The sequence below is a fragment of the Helianthus annuus genome, chromosome 16, assembly GCF_002127325.2.
Source record: "Helianthus annuus cultivar XRQ/B chromosome 16, HanXRQr2.0-SUNRISE, whole genome shotgun sequence".
Classification (NCBI taxonomy): Eukaryota; Viridiplantae; Streptophyta; class Magnoliopsida; order Asterales; family Asteraceae; genus Helianthus; species Helianthus annuus.
This window is the reverse complement of record NC_035448.2, coordinates 78,684,997-78,699,786: the sequence shown is the minus strand read 5'-3', so window position 1 is coordinate 78,699,786 and position 14,790 is coordinate 78,684,997. Positions and strand designations below refer to the sequence as shown.

Below are 14,790 nucleotides of genomic sequence, written 5' to 3'. Positions count from 1 at the left end.
CCGAAGAGATCCATGTGCAATCTCTCAAGAGGTAACCTGATAGAGTTAAGCATCTTCGGTGGATGTGACTTCCGAGTCTGCTTTCCCTTTTTACATGCAATACAATCATCATTTAAGTGAAAGTTTTTTACATTAACACCCTCAACCAAATCGTTATGTACTAAAAAATTCGTTTTTCGCACGTGAATGTGACCCATTTTCCGGTGCCACATTATGGACTCCTTTTCAGTAGCTTTAGACTTGGTGACAAAACACTGTTTTTGATGAGTTGTTGGCGTTGCGACACTCATGTCCAAAATATAAAGATCATTTACCCGCGGAGCACGCAACAACACCAACTCATCAGGGATTTTAAACCCTGGTTTCAACACTAAACATTCAGATTTAGTAAAATGTACACTAAAATCTTTATCACAAATCTGTGATATACTCAGTAAGTTGTTTTCCAGCTCAACTATATAATTCACTTTGTCAAATGAGATCACTCCGTTTGTAAGCGTTCCTTGACCGAAAATTCTTCCTCCTTGATTCCCTGCGAACCCAACATAGCTTCCATTGATTGACTTAACATCATAAAGAAGAGCTAAAGTCCCAGTCATATGTCGTGAAGCTCCACTATCCATAATCCATCTTGATAGAATTGACTTGGGCAGCCCCTGCAAACAACAAAACAATTTATTCAAACAATGAAGCCCATGATTTCATTACTTTCGACACACTCCCGAACACAACATCACACTTTTCATTTGTTTTTGGAAAATCAAATATGACATTTGAAACCTCTTCTTTCACAATTGTGTTAACTTTGTTAGTTATTGGAGGAAATTCATCAAGAAACTTATCTACTTCATTTTCAAAATCAACCACATCATCTTTAAAAAGATTTGAATCATTTTTCAAAGCGTTCCCCATCTTCTTGACCTCAACCAACGGTTTCAATTTCGCGATCCAAGACTGATTTTCAAAAATTTTCGTTTTAGGGTAAAACTTTGAAGTCAATCTAGTCTTAGAGGATTCGCCAATCTCGAAAGTTGATTTCGGCTTATCCTCCGACTTCAACGATTCACCTCTTTTCAGAATACGGGTCGGAGAAACCATTTCCTTTTTACCTTTTGAAACAACTGGTGGTTTAGGTCAAGATTTTTGAACCATTTGTTTTTGAACATTTGGTTTTTCAACCTTTGGTTTCTCAACCATTTGTTTTTGAACTGGTTTTTCAACAACATGTTTCTTAAACACTTTTTGACATTGTTTTGCCATGTGTCCAATCTCATTGCAGCGATAGCACACTCTTTTATCATACTCGACTAAAGTAGTATTGACCGTTTCTTCTTTAAGCTTCTATGCTGCATTGAAATCGTCCACAGCTTTTTGACTAAAAATATAATCCTTTTCAACATCAGTACTAGGACCAGCAACAAAAACATCATTTATCTTTTCTTTTGACTTAAACACTTGTTTAGCCGTTTTCTTTTCAACCCAATTCCTTTGTTTTTAAGATGATTTTTCTTGTTTTGACCTTTACCAACCCCATCTTTGTTTTCCGAACTTGTGGGACGTGACGTACCAAACGATTTTTTCAGTTTCGAAAAGAATTCATTGTTATTGATTTCGTTAACGTTCAATTCAACCAGTTTAAACACTTTCTCGACATTTTCAATCTTGACATTCTGAAGCGGGTACTCGAAGTCGGAATAAAGTTTGTCAGTTCCAACCATAGTGTATACCACCATGATCGGATCATCATTCGTACTCTTTTCCGATTTCGGTACATATCGATCTAAGAAATTTCCTTCGTCTTCATAATCACTGACAGCCTTCTCAGAATGAGCCTTTTCAGATTTCTCACTTTCATCATCCAACACCTGATCGATAACATTTTTGATAACCTGAGATTCGTTATCAGTGTCAGATGCAGTGAAAGTGATATCAATGTTGTCAGGTAAATCACTCTCAATCGTTTTCAGCTTAAGATTTAAAGCAGCTTCCACCCCATCTGGATATTTCTGAGTGTAGTGATTCCACATTAGGGGTGGAACGTTTTTGAAAACAGGTGTAGCATGTGGCTGTTGAGGGACGATTTGTTCCAAAACATAAGACGAAGCCACATAGCTCATTAACTTTTTATCAATCCTGTCATTCTCTATCTTGGCCAATTCAAGTTCTTTTCTTAGTGACGCAATTGTATCAAGATGATAATTGACTTCTCTTTGTTTATCAAATAGTGTAGCTTGTGCCAATTTAGTAGCTTTATCATTTTCGACGCTTTCTTTTTGAATCATCTTAATTGATCTGGCTAAGGTATCATAAGCTTCTTTTAATTGTTCAAGATCAAACTTAATCATATTTGTATGATGTTTCAATTCCCGATACTTAGTGTCCTTTTCAAGACACTCCACGCACGGTTGTAAACAACGTTGGCATGGCGTTTCGGAGATTGGAACAACTTTTTCATCAATCTTTTCATCACAATCAGTTTTACCGACATGCTTTGACTCAGACACAGACTGTTTAACAGATTTGACCTCCTGAACTCCAGATTCCTCTCTGTTAACCGACACCTTATCGACATACTGTGACTCCTTGGGTTCTGAATCTACCTCTTTAAGCTTTCCCATTAGAGCTTTGTCCGCAATGTCTTTCAGAACTTCTCCGGTCATCTCTTTAGACACGTCAATCACTTCTTTGACGGCTTCTTTCTTCTCCTCAAATCTAGGACAAGATCCGGTTCTTAGTTCCTCGAAATAACCTGCAAAAGAATCAAACACATTAGGAGGCATAACTGATTTCATAGTATAAACTAACTCCTCCTGATGTGATTGATAGTAGTATACTTCAGCTGCTATTTCCTCAACATCTATAACATTTTCCGTAGGAATCTCCTCAACAACTTCAGAAACAACTTCATCAACAATCTCCGGTTCAGTCACTACCTCAGAAATCTCAACAACCTCTGCCATCATGGCCTGATCATCTCTACCAGGGATATATTTATCCCAGCTAAAACCTGCAGCTACCTGTTCATCATCTTGGTTCACAATCAATGCCTTTTCAGGTTTGTTTTCTATCTGTGGCCTTTGAACAGTTTGTTGTTGGTTCGGTCGATGGTAGATTGCCTGTCGATAGTAATCATTGGTGAACGGGTTTTGGTGATTGTTGACTTCACGGTTTGGACACTCACGTTTAAAGTGACCGCGTTCTTTACACTTGAAACACGTTACTTTCAACTTATCAAATCCCAACTTCTGATCCAGACCTGATAAACTGTTTCTTCCCGTGATTTCCATGAACCTTTGAGCACGACGAACTAGGCTTGCCATACCCCATTTAATGTCAATCAGTTCAAGCTCCTCGGTATCTATTTGGTCATAGTCCTCCTTTGTCATGTCCAGATTTCCAATTCTCCCCGCAACTAGACCTTCATATGCCTCGAGAACGGAAGCGAGTAGTGCAATATGTTGCTTCGCAGCAGTTTCCATTATCTCGTTTCCATTTTTGATGTTCACTGCGATATTACACTATACTCCAGAAACATAAGCCTGATGATTAGATCCGGTAGAGCTTTGAGGTGAAGACTGTTCCTGAACTTTGACATTCCGCTCAAAATTCGCGAAAGGTGTAGAACTGCTTGATTGATGAGAACTTGATGTAGCATTTGACGTGTTATCAGCACTGAATCCTGTTTGTATCTTTGGGCTTTGAAGATTCGCAACTGAAGGACTGCCTTTGTAATATAAACATACATCTTGTTGCATGCTAGCAGAATTCATCTTCTTTATCTTCAACAACTCAAGCTCGTGGGCTTCGATCTTTTCAATAAATGAACTCAGATTGAGATTCACAAAATCAGAACTGTTTTTCAGCATCATAAGATACGTTCCCCACTCATCATATGGAAGTGCATCACAAAGTTTATCAATCCATTCTTCATCTGTTTTTTCAATTTCTAATCTTTTCATTTCAACTACAAGGTGGCAATATCTTTCGATTAACTATTTTGTTGACTCTCCTTTGATCCCAGTAAAAATATCGAATTCTTTCTTGATAAACGCCTTTTTGCTCTTGATTATAGAAAAACTTCCTTTAAACTTCAGTTGTAACGCTTGCCAAATTGACTGAGAACTTTCATCATGTTGTAGCAATACGAGGATGTCTTCTTTAATGGCTTGCTGCAAGATGCTCACCATTTTCTTTTCAGCTTTAAACTCTGTTTGTTCAGTATCTGTAAGACTTCCAATATGTTTAACCATCCTGAGCCCATCAACTGGAGGTACATATTTCTTTTCGATCTTCATCCAACACTCGAAATGGTTGGCCTGAACCCAATTTTTAAACCTTCCAGACCATCCAGCATATTCATCTAAGCTCATCAGTTTGGGTGGCTTTTGCATTGTTCCCAATTTTTAAACCTTCCGGACCATCCAGCATATTCATCTAAGCTCATCAGTTTGGGTGGCTTTTGCATTGTTCCCAATTTTTAAACCTTCCGGACCATCCAGCATATTCATCTAAGCTCATCAGTTTGGGTGGCTTTTGCATTGTTCCCAATTCATTTTCCATGTTGACATTCTGTACGATACTGGCTGGACTTTGGATAGCCGCACCACTTCCCGCAAACATGTTGAAAAAATCTTGATTATCCATTTTTAGTGACAAATCTCGAACAATGTTGAACTTTCTGATTAACAGGTTGTATCTGACAGAAAACTTTTAACCCAGACTAAGTTTCCAATACTTGATCATGAAAACGAACTAACTGCTCAAAAACACAGATTTTTCACTAACACGGGTCAAATAAGCGAAACCAAACACTAAGTGTACGTATAAGCGAAACCCAGAGATGTACAACCAAGCGAAACTACACAATGACTTCAAAAGCGGAACTATTTCAAGACTGATAAGCAAACCCTTCAAGCGAAACCTCAGCACAGACGTTTGAAGCGGAACCTATAAGCAAAACCTACAAGACTAATAAGCGAAACCCTTCAAGCGAAACCTCAGCAAAGACATTTGAAGCGGAACCTATGAGCAAAACCTTCTAAACTGTCACAATAAGCGGAACTTCCACAAGCGAAACCTCTGAAAATGGCACTATAAGCGAAACCTTTTGAGTGAAACCTTTGATTTCCAGGTCCAAATAAGCGAAACCTCTAGGGTGACACACAAGCGAAACCTATTCTCAAGCCATTTTAGGTCACTTTTAAGCTGATTTAAGGTCTGAGCTTTTCAAGGGTTTGTTATTAGGTACATTTACACAGTATGTCCAATTCTCAGTCCATTTTGTCCGGTAGAACTGTCAGAAACTCACAAAGTGCTTGAAAAATGCCTTGATTCGGGTCAACTAACTCACAACTGGCTCTGATACCAATTGTAGGATCGAGTTTGACCGTCGTTTGAGACAATCGGAGCTAGCACCTACCGAAAATGTAGCGGAAATACATTTTTGGCATGAATCAAAGCAAAACTGTAGAAGAAATGAGTAGAAACAGAATTAATACACTTTAACACCGTTTTCTCATTCAACTTTCACAAAATACAAGGTCAGCAGGTCGGCTACACTTGTGACATCAACGTACCAAATGAGAAAACACTTGGGGTTTATATAGGTGAGATAGTTCCGCTTGAATGGTCATGACCATATAAGCGAAACCTTATCAAGTAGTTCCGCTTATATGGCATATTTCCATTCAAGCGAAACCTCAACATGAAAAACATACAATTTCACCTTTAACCCCTGTACAATACATAATTAACCAAAATAGACCCTATACATTAATCAACTACAACTAAGACGCAGGCTTTAGACATTATGCACCAACAACTTTTACTGTCAATCGAATACCTTGCGGTACTTAATACCTTTCACTTTCGATCAAAAATAGTGGCTCTTTGATATTCCATATTCAATTGGAAACGTTACGACATTGCGTAAATCAAATCATCAGATTATCTTGGTACACGTTCATTTGATTTCAGGCACGGTGAACTTGTTCAGTCACCATTCTTATTGAATCTCGTCATTACGACACCCTGTGGTGTCATTAGCTTGTGCTAATTATGGCCAACTATTTCACACAAAACTACTTACACTTTTGTTTGACTTGTCATATAAACATTTCTGATGCAACTACGAATTAAAACAATGGTACACCAGATTCACTTTTACCTCATTCGGTGTATTTTCGCGATTCGAGAATGTCAACACACAAATCCTTACCATTTACTTATTCGAAAGTTGACAGGTCATTTTCATCTCCAAGTTGTTGATTTTGAGTTCATATAGCGGATGCTATGGTTTGTGAAAATTTGCATACTGTGATCAATCACTTGAGAATCCTGTTGGACAAAACTCCTCTTTTGTGGAACCCCTGTAACTGGATTACACTAGACTACACGTCAATACGACTTATGCCTTTGACATTAAATGCTAAAAGCACATACCTTTTAACCATTGGATTTGTGTTGTTATATATATGCTTGGACTCACTTGAGGTGAATAAGGTTTGATTCGGTTTGGTGATTATCTACCTCGGTACTATTCATATACATACATGCATAACGAAACCCTAAGGAGTTAAGGTAGTACAAATTTCGAGGACGAAATTTTCTTAACGGGGGGAGAATGTGACAACCCTCGTAATTACAGGTATTGTACAATTAACTAATTCTAATTATGTGCTTAATGACTGTGCTTGATAACAACTGACACTTTAAACTGCTTACTGATTTATGTTACAAACATACATCTGGATCACTTTACATACAGTCACTCCATTTATTTCATACAGACTCTTAGTGACAAACCTGATGCACAAAGCACAGTTAGCACAGTGAGCGGATAACTCAGACACATGCTGACAATGCCAGCATATAGACAGACACTATATTGAGGCTAGTATGGGCCAGGGACAGGATACTACACTAGTATAGAGTGTAGGGAAGTGAGGACCATAAGACTGTGTCACTAGGTGATAGTTTGAATACCGGAAAGTGCCTAAAACTCATTTTAATTACATAATTCTGCATTTTCAGCAACAATTCAGCTTTTAACACACTCATATTATACAGAGAATTGACTAAATGGTCCTGAACGCTTTCCTAAGTGTTGGATTTAAAATTCGTTACAAAAAGATGCATAAAAGACACTATACGGTACAATTAAACGCTTTAACGGAACGATACGTAACCGAACAACCAGACATTACCCGGGACACCAAAATATTGTCAGAAATATTATTTTATCATTCTTAATTATTTACGGTCGCAAAAATCCGCACACACTATAGAAACATGGCATACACTCACTATTCTAGAAATTACCCTTAACCTCCTAATTAATTACCTACTAATTTACAAAATTTTTACATTAACCCCCCCCCCCCCAACCGAAATCAGCCCACATATGGGACCCACCTTAATCATTTCAAATCACCCACCAAATATTCCATCTATTTATGATTGGACCATCTTTATTTGTTGCTCTTGCCAAGAAATATAAATGATTACAAGCAGGGTGGTTACTAGATTCCTCATTTCACTCTCTCTACAAGATCACTCCTTCATATCTTCACTCTCTCCCTCCCCTCTTGGCTGATCATATCCGCCACCACCACCATCACACCAACACTCACTCATTTGATCCACTATCAAGTTCAAAACAAGTGCTAGAAGGAGTCTTGTGAAGCTTGGAGCTTGGAATCTTGAAGAAACATCACACCTTGCATTTTCACGCCATTTTCATCATCATTTTCTGTTCACAAGTTCATCCCTAGCCTTAGTGCTAGTTGTAAGTTTTCGATTTAACTCATGAATCACTTATACGTTGATTATTCGAAAGGTTTTAGTTAATGTGTAACACAAGAACATAAAAGAGAATGAACTAGAAAATGGACATAAACTTACATAAAATCTGGTTGGATTATGTTGGTATAAGCATGCATGTTGTTTGATCATTGATTTCTCGATAAACCCGTTGTTAGAACAATCGTTGACGCGTTTTAGTAACATTTACACTCTAAAAAGCATGCTGATTAGTATTTTCAGCCAACTTCAACAGGCTGTAACTAGATCATTATAAATCAAAAAACTGATTTTCTGAAGCCTAAAATATGCATTTTCGAAAAACGGATCAAATGGCACTGGAATCGTAATTTTTCGAGGTTGTTTACTATTTTTAAAGGACTATTTTTGGACAGCAGCTCAAGCTGTGTTTTTACTGCAGAAAAAGTGTGTTGTATTCTGAGTCATAACTTAAAAACTGAGTAGAAACAGCTCATGGAATTTTTACTGTAGATGTTTACTGTTGTCACGGTGATCCTCCAACTGGAATTTCGTCAATCGGACTTACGGTTAATTTTTAGTGAATTATTCTGTAAACTGCAATCAGAAAGTAACAAATCTGATTGCAGTCGGGTAAATAAATTCCTATGAAATATTGGTAACGAACTGGACCCCAATATTTTTACATAATAAATTCTGGAACATATGACATTCTGTAAAAAATTTATAATTTTTGGAAAAGGTTAACTATTTTATAAAAATACTCGAAAACAGTCCAGTTTTGATTGATAAAGCTGAAATAAAGTAAGTAATTCTTTGTATGTCTATATGTCGGTTTGATTACTGAAAATGAACTACGGGATATACGTAGAAGAAAATGATATGCTATGAAGCATGGATACCTCCATTTACAAAGGAGACTATGGCGAAATTTTTCGAAAATCCTAACACTTAGTAAATATTTTCGAGACGAGTGTTTATTAGTATATTTTAGATTTTGTTTTCAAAGATAAGCCTCGCCATAATTTTTATAACAAAATACAAAGTATCGGAGGTTGGTTTCATACATGAATATGGTAAAATATATATTCTCTAAAAGGAAACGCGTATATAAGATACTTTAGAAGTATTGATACTAGAATATGGAATGAACAAATATTCCAACACGACATATGATTAAGTTGAAATATTAATTATTTTGACAAATAATTATCACTCGAAATAATATAAGAAACGTAACTCAAAAACATAAATACTGAGACAAGGCACGACCCGTTCGTCTAATAGCGTTAGACCATTGTAGGTAGTCGTGTTTGCTGAGGAGATTTGGGTTACAAGTACCAAAGACGCAATACAGTGAGTTCATGCCCCCCCCCCCTTTACTATTTTCAGTTTTACACCTCGGGGGTGAAATACATGTTATAGACACTAGTCGTTTACCCGCGCGATGCGGCGGGAAACATATCACTTAAGTTGGTGAGTTTAGGGCTATTTATGGGCCGGTTCGGTTTTGAGCCATAACCAAAACCAAATTCACGATGCAACGGAAAACACAACACTTGTTAGTAATTCTAAGGGTGTGCATGAGAAGGTTCATTACAGTTCGGTCATAACTAAAATCTAAATTTTCGGTTAAGGTACTGTCAAAATCCAATATGTTACATTACAAAATAAAATTTTGAAAATTTTGGTAAAATTAACACTACAAAGCGAAAAGGGGACGCCCCTTTCCCCAATGAAGTTTCGCCCATTATATTGTATAGCTCTTCTATATAGAAAACAAACAAAATCTTGTACAAACGCATCTACGATTTTATGACATAAAATAAATTCTATACAAACACATCTACGAGTAATTTTATGAAGGTAGTCCACATCAGCCAAAGGCCTCGTATGATAGTTTCAGAACTGTCATGTTGTGGAGGGTTGAATAAAGGAAGAAGGCGGATGAACTCCCACAATTCACCCATGCTCTCTTTCTTTCCAGCCGGCACTTCCTGAAACAAAAAAAAATGATTAAACATTTTTAACCAAACTTAGGATGTTAACCATTGAGCTCGTGTTGAAACAATTGAATCACCTGGCAAGAAACTCCAAGAGAACGAAGCCCACACTCTGAAAACTTGTCGATTACCAATACACCTGTTCGAGATCTCTGATTATATGTTCAAGATTATCAGTACAATGTTATCAGAATGATTGAGCAATATGAAACTGTTTTGTTTTTCATCAGTCATATTCCAATGCACCGTAGCTGCATGCCACTAACGATATGAAATTGTAAAGGATGAATGTCATACCAAAGTTTCACTCTAGTTCAACAGGTGTAATATGCATTTAGAATAGGGATGACACATGGTACCGGGTACTGGTTTCGAACAGCACTGGTACCGAATTTACCAAACTGGATACATTTTCGGTACCGATTTGGTACCGACTTGATTTCTGATATTTTTGGTTGTTCCGGTACGGTACCATGAAGTTATTGAGCATCACCCTAAAATAAGAGTGAAAAAAAGACGATCATGAACTTCATTGACCTGCTGTTCCCGCTGCCAAGACTTGACCTTTTCCGCTGGTAATTATTAACTTTGCCTAATATAACATCACACAAGGAAAATGGTTAAAATCATCTTTGTAATCATGTTAATTATTAACCTTTTCTAATCATATTAATATATTAAGTACTTACACAAGGAAAATGATTAAAAAAGCGGTTATAGGTTGGGACGGCTAGTTTTGACTATACTAAAAAGTGCTTGCTTCGGCAACAGCCCACTATGACCTGTAACCCAACCCACCCAAACTATCCATTTAGACACCCGTAAAACTAAGCTAAGAAGGAACTCAAGAAAAAGAGCTGGTTAAATGAGTCCAGCAGGTAGCCTTTTAAAGTATAATTATCTGTAACAACTTCATATTTATTATCAAAATAGAAGTAAACCATGAAGCTAGCAATGATCACCTTAACAAGATTTGGATCCATAAACTCTTGAGAGAGCTGGTTCACCTCTAAAACCCAAGTTGCACTAAACATTAAAACATGAAGAACCGCAAATTATAAAAAAATTAACATAAGTGGAAATATATTCACTGATAAATTATGGCAAAACAAAGTGAAAATACGTGTACATAACAAAATGAAAGCATGCTTTTCACAAAGTGACCGAATCCCTTAGTCAAATAGAAAATAAAAATGTGAACATAAGATCCAAAAAAAACTACTAAAACTGAAGAAAATACAGAGAAAATGTTAAAGAAGCTTACAACATCATATTCCTCTTCTCTTCAACCTTCTCCTCTTTCTTTGCCTCAACTACGGCAACAGCAGCAAGTGCAGCACCACCAGCAACTACAACACAACCACCACCACCAGATGGAACGAAACTGACGCCCACTACTCCCTTCCGGAAGCAATTAGTTCGGTGGTATCTTTACCCGTGCCTTCCTTTAGTAGAAATTCAACTCTATCTTGACTTTCATCAGCAACTGGAGTCTATTCTTCCTTGTCCATCCACTGCACCAGTTAAAGACAACTCAATACTATAAGCATTAAGGATTGCGTATTAAAACTTTTTATCTGGTTATAATAAGCAGCTTGGAATAAACAACTTCAAACTGTACGTTCAAAATAGCTTATTTTACTCACAACTAACACATAAGAAAGTTTAATTAACCAATTCAAACGTCCTCAAAACATGTTATTGTTGCAACAAAACACAATAAGCAGATAATCAATTCGAATAAGTAATCAGAACTACTTTATAATGTGGGAAGCTACCTGTAACCTTGGAGTTCAGAGATCTCCCGCTATACTTCAACACAAAATGATTTTGGCGGCCGGAGTATACAACCACCACCATAGACCACCGCAGTTTGGCGGCTGGAGTTCACCTCCGCCGCGGGTAGTCATTGTTGCCATCGCAAATTGCTACTCAAGCTGTCAGAATCATCATTACACTCCCCAAAATTTCAACATCAGTTGCTAGAAATAACAATATGCATATTATATATAGTATAGAAAAACAAATTAAGTAGACAAAAAGATGGTTTGTAAGTCAACTGGACCCATGCCCCGTTAACCAACCCGCCTATTTTCACCACTACACTTAGCCATACGGATTTCAGAAGATGTGTTCTGACTTTGAGCAGTTATTAATACTATCGAATTTCCAAATTTGCTAAAGGGTATACAAAATTGATAGCCATGAAACCTAACAAATCAGAATTTCTTACCAAAGATTCTAGGTCCATTTTCCACCAAAACTAAAAAAAAAAAGGGTAGTTGCACGGTACCCCTGACCGCGGAAGGGATCTCCCTTCCCAGTTCACCACCCGACAAGGATCCCTGGCGGCAAATACCCATAGCCATCAAAGAGGGGTAAGAAACATGTTTCAAACCCGAGACCTCGAAGGGATGAGCAAAATGGACCCGGTACCGAATTTACCGAACCGGGTACCTTTTCGGTACCGATTCGGTACCGACTTTTAACATTTTTGGTACCGGTTCGGTACCGGTCTGGTACGGTACCGGTTCGGTACCGGTATTTACCGGTTTTTACCCTCAAATACCGGTACCGAACCGTACCGAACCGGGTATATTTGGTACCGGTACCGGTACCCACTTTTGAGGATTTTCGGTACCGGTTCTTTCGGTACCGGTACCGGTTCGGTACCGGACGGTACCGAGCTCATCCCTAACCAAAACCAGTGGTATAAACCCTTTATATTGCAACATATAGGAACCAAAATACAGCGGCCCCTTAACTCATTTACCTTCAATAAAATATCCCAAAATCACTTAAAATTTTGGTAAACCTTAAGAATAACCAAACTAAACCACTTGCCATAGATTACCCTGTGTGCCAATGTTAACTACGGTACAGCCTATAGCATTTGCAGAATTGAGGCAAAGAGTGTGATTCTCGTTTCTTTTAAGAACCTTTTTAGTGTTAATAGCACGTTCATCTATCGTACCAGGGACAGCCACGTTAATCAACTTACTACAAAACAGTACATACAAAAATTAGTTAACATAAATATCTTTAAATAAACGAAAAGTACATCAAGTTATTAATACCATAAAAGAGCTCCATCTTTAACAAGATCAAATAAAGCATTGGTAGCAGGGTCTAAAGGAAGAAATTGCTTCAAAAATTTATCTTTTCCAAGATAGTTGTTAATATGAGAAACATATGAAGCCTTTTTCTGTTTCGCTAATGTTGTGGCGAAGGAGAGTTGTCCCCGATTTCACAAACAATGAAGACATTCTGAAGGTTTTTGAAGTTCCCATTTTCGCACTTGCTTGAGATAACTTTAAGGTCCCCGATTTCACAAACGATGAAGTCATTCTGAAGGTTTTTGAAGTTCCCGTTTTCGCACTTGCTCGAGATAACTTTAAGGTCCCCGATTTCACAAACGATGAAGTCATTAATAACAGCGAAAGTAGACAACCTTTCCATCAACGCCACCACTCCCACCTTTTTAGGAACCCAACTGTTCCAGCAATAACCACCCTTCCTAGTTAGATTAGCCCTTGATCCCTTAACTACATGAAAAGTAACTGTATCAAAATCCATTTATAAAGATAGACCAAACATAGTCTAGTATTTAGATTTTAGGCTTCAAAGATAACTTTAAGAGAAACACATAATTACTAATCTCAGTATGCTATACAAAAATTAACCCAAATAATCCTCAATTAATAATCAGCAATTAAAACCTAATATAAACAACAAATTCTTGATAAATCAACTTACTCACCACAAAATCTATCACAACAGTGAACACCAACTTGATAAATAAACAAATTGAACACTGGTTTTGTAAAATTAACAACCAACTTAACTGTCAATAAGCAAATTAATAAAAATAAATTGATTCGTTACCAAGCTGCTACTAAAAACGGTCGCTTCTGTGTCGGTGGCTGCTGCTGCTCATCTTCACTCTCACGACTAAATACACAAAGTAAAACCTAAATTTACATAGAAGATGTAATTATATACATTTTAATTTAAAAATAAGGCAATTGTGGGGTTTATGTTACTTTTCCTCCATGTTTTAGTGTAATAAATAACCCTAACTTGATCCAATAAACCCTAAAGAAAACGAATTAAATTCATTTCAAAATCAAAATCATGATTCAAGAACATCATACAGAGAGAAGATGTACCTGGTGCCATCGGAGGGAGGAGTCGTAGTTGATGATGAGGAAGAACAGGGAAGACGACCTGAAATAAAAAAGAATAAACAAATGGTTACAGGCGCTGATAGCCAAAATCTGTTAGTCTCCATTGCCAAAGAGAGAATTAGAGTGTTGAATGATATCGATTAGCAAATACACGTCATATGCTAGGGTAGTTGTAGATACGTACGGTTTCTCGGTGGAGAAGATGGTTGCGAGGGTTTGTGTTTTAGTCTCTGGGAAGAAGAAAGAATAGGAATAGATCTGGATAATAAAATCGGTGGAGAAGATGGTTGTGAGGGTTTGTGTTTTAGGGTTTATCTGGGAAGAAGAAAGTTTGATCGATCTGGCGTATAACAGAAGTTTCTTGGGATGGGGATGTCATGGGGATGAGTAAAGGTATTCAAAAATTGAATCCAGATCTGGCCGCTCAAAATTTGTTTTGCCGCCCTTGAAGAAAGTTTCAACACATTCATGCTTAAATGCTTGTACAATGGGCTTTAAATGGTTGTACAATGGCAAATGACCATTCTTGCCCTTCCTATATGCTTATTAAAGTAGTATAGATTTACAGACATTACAGACATTTATTTACATGGTATGGTTAGATTAAGGAGGGTTTTTATTACGCGAACATGTGAGTGGTGGGCATGACACTTAAGGCCATTAATCCTCGTTGTAGGACCGAGGGACATTAGTGATAGATCTATTTGGGTGTAGTGAGCCCCACTCATGAGTCCGCTGAGTGGACCATGAGATGACTAAGTGCCTGACGCACAAATCCGCTAGGTTTGAGTCTTCCTGCATCACTTCACACTTATCATTGG

General features: G+C 37.4%; 1 protein-coding gene and 1 long non-coding RNA gene across 11 annotated transcripts; both read right to left on the bottom strand.

Annotated features, from left to right (window-relative positions):
- Positions 1-9,491: 9,491 nt before the first annotated feature.
- LOC110889281 lies at positions 9,492-12,336 on the bottom strand. 9 transcript variants are annotated; one of them, XR_002563505.2, is made up of 7 exons: positions 11,561-12,336; positions 11,047-11,296; positions 10,745-10,808; positions 10,472-10,564; positions 10,320-10,374; positions 9,860-9,934; positions 9,492-9,776 (listed from the first exon to the last, which is right to left on the bottom strand). XR_002563505.2 is itself a non-coding variant. In XM_022136790.2 (6 exons), exons 2-6 carry the CDS (start codon positions 11,052-11,054, stop codon positions 9,742-9,744), a joined length of 237 nt encoding a protein of 78 aa, XP_021992482.1. In that variant the 5' UTR covers positions 11,055-11,296; positions 11,561-12,336; the 3' UTR covers positions 9,492-9,741. The 9 variants fall into 9 exon arrangements, 2 of the variants coding, with proteins under 2 accessions (XP_021992482.1, XP_021992481.1); XR_002563507.2 differs by having other exon boundaries at positions 9,860-9,921; XR_002563502.2 differs by having other exon boundaries at positions 9,860-10,374.
- A 25-nt stretch (positions 12,337-12,361) lies between these two features.
- Positions 12,362-14,401, bottom strand: LOC110889279. 2 transcript variants are annotated; one of them, XR_002563500.2, is made up of 5 exons: positions 14,154-14,401; positions 13,952-14,009; positions 13,668-13,753; positions 12,860-13,327; positions 12,362-12,782 (listed from the first exon to the last, which is right to left on the bottom strand). It is a non-coding gene; the product is annotated as an uncharacterized LOC110889279 (long non-coding RNA). The 2 variants fall into 2 exon arrangements; XR_002563501.2 differs by having other exon boundaries at positions 13,668-13,733.
- Between the last annotated feature and the right edge of the window lie 389 nt (positions 14,402-14,790).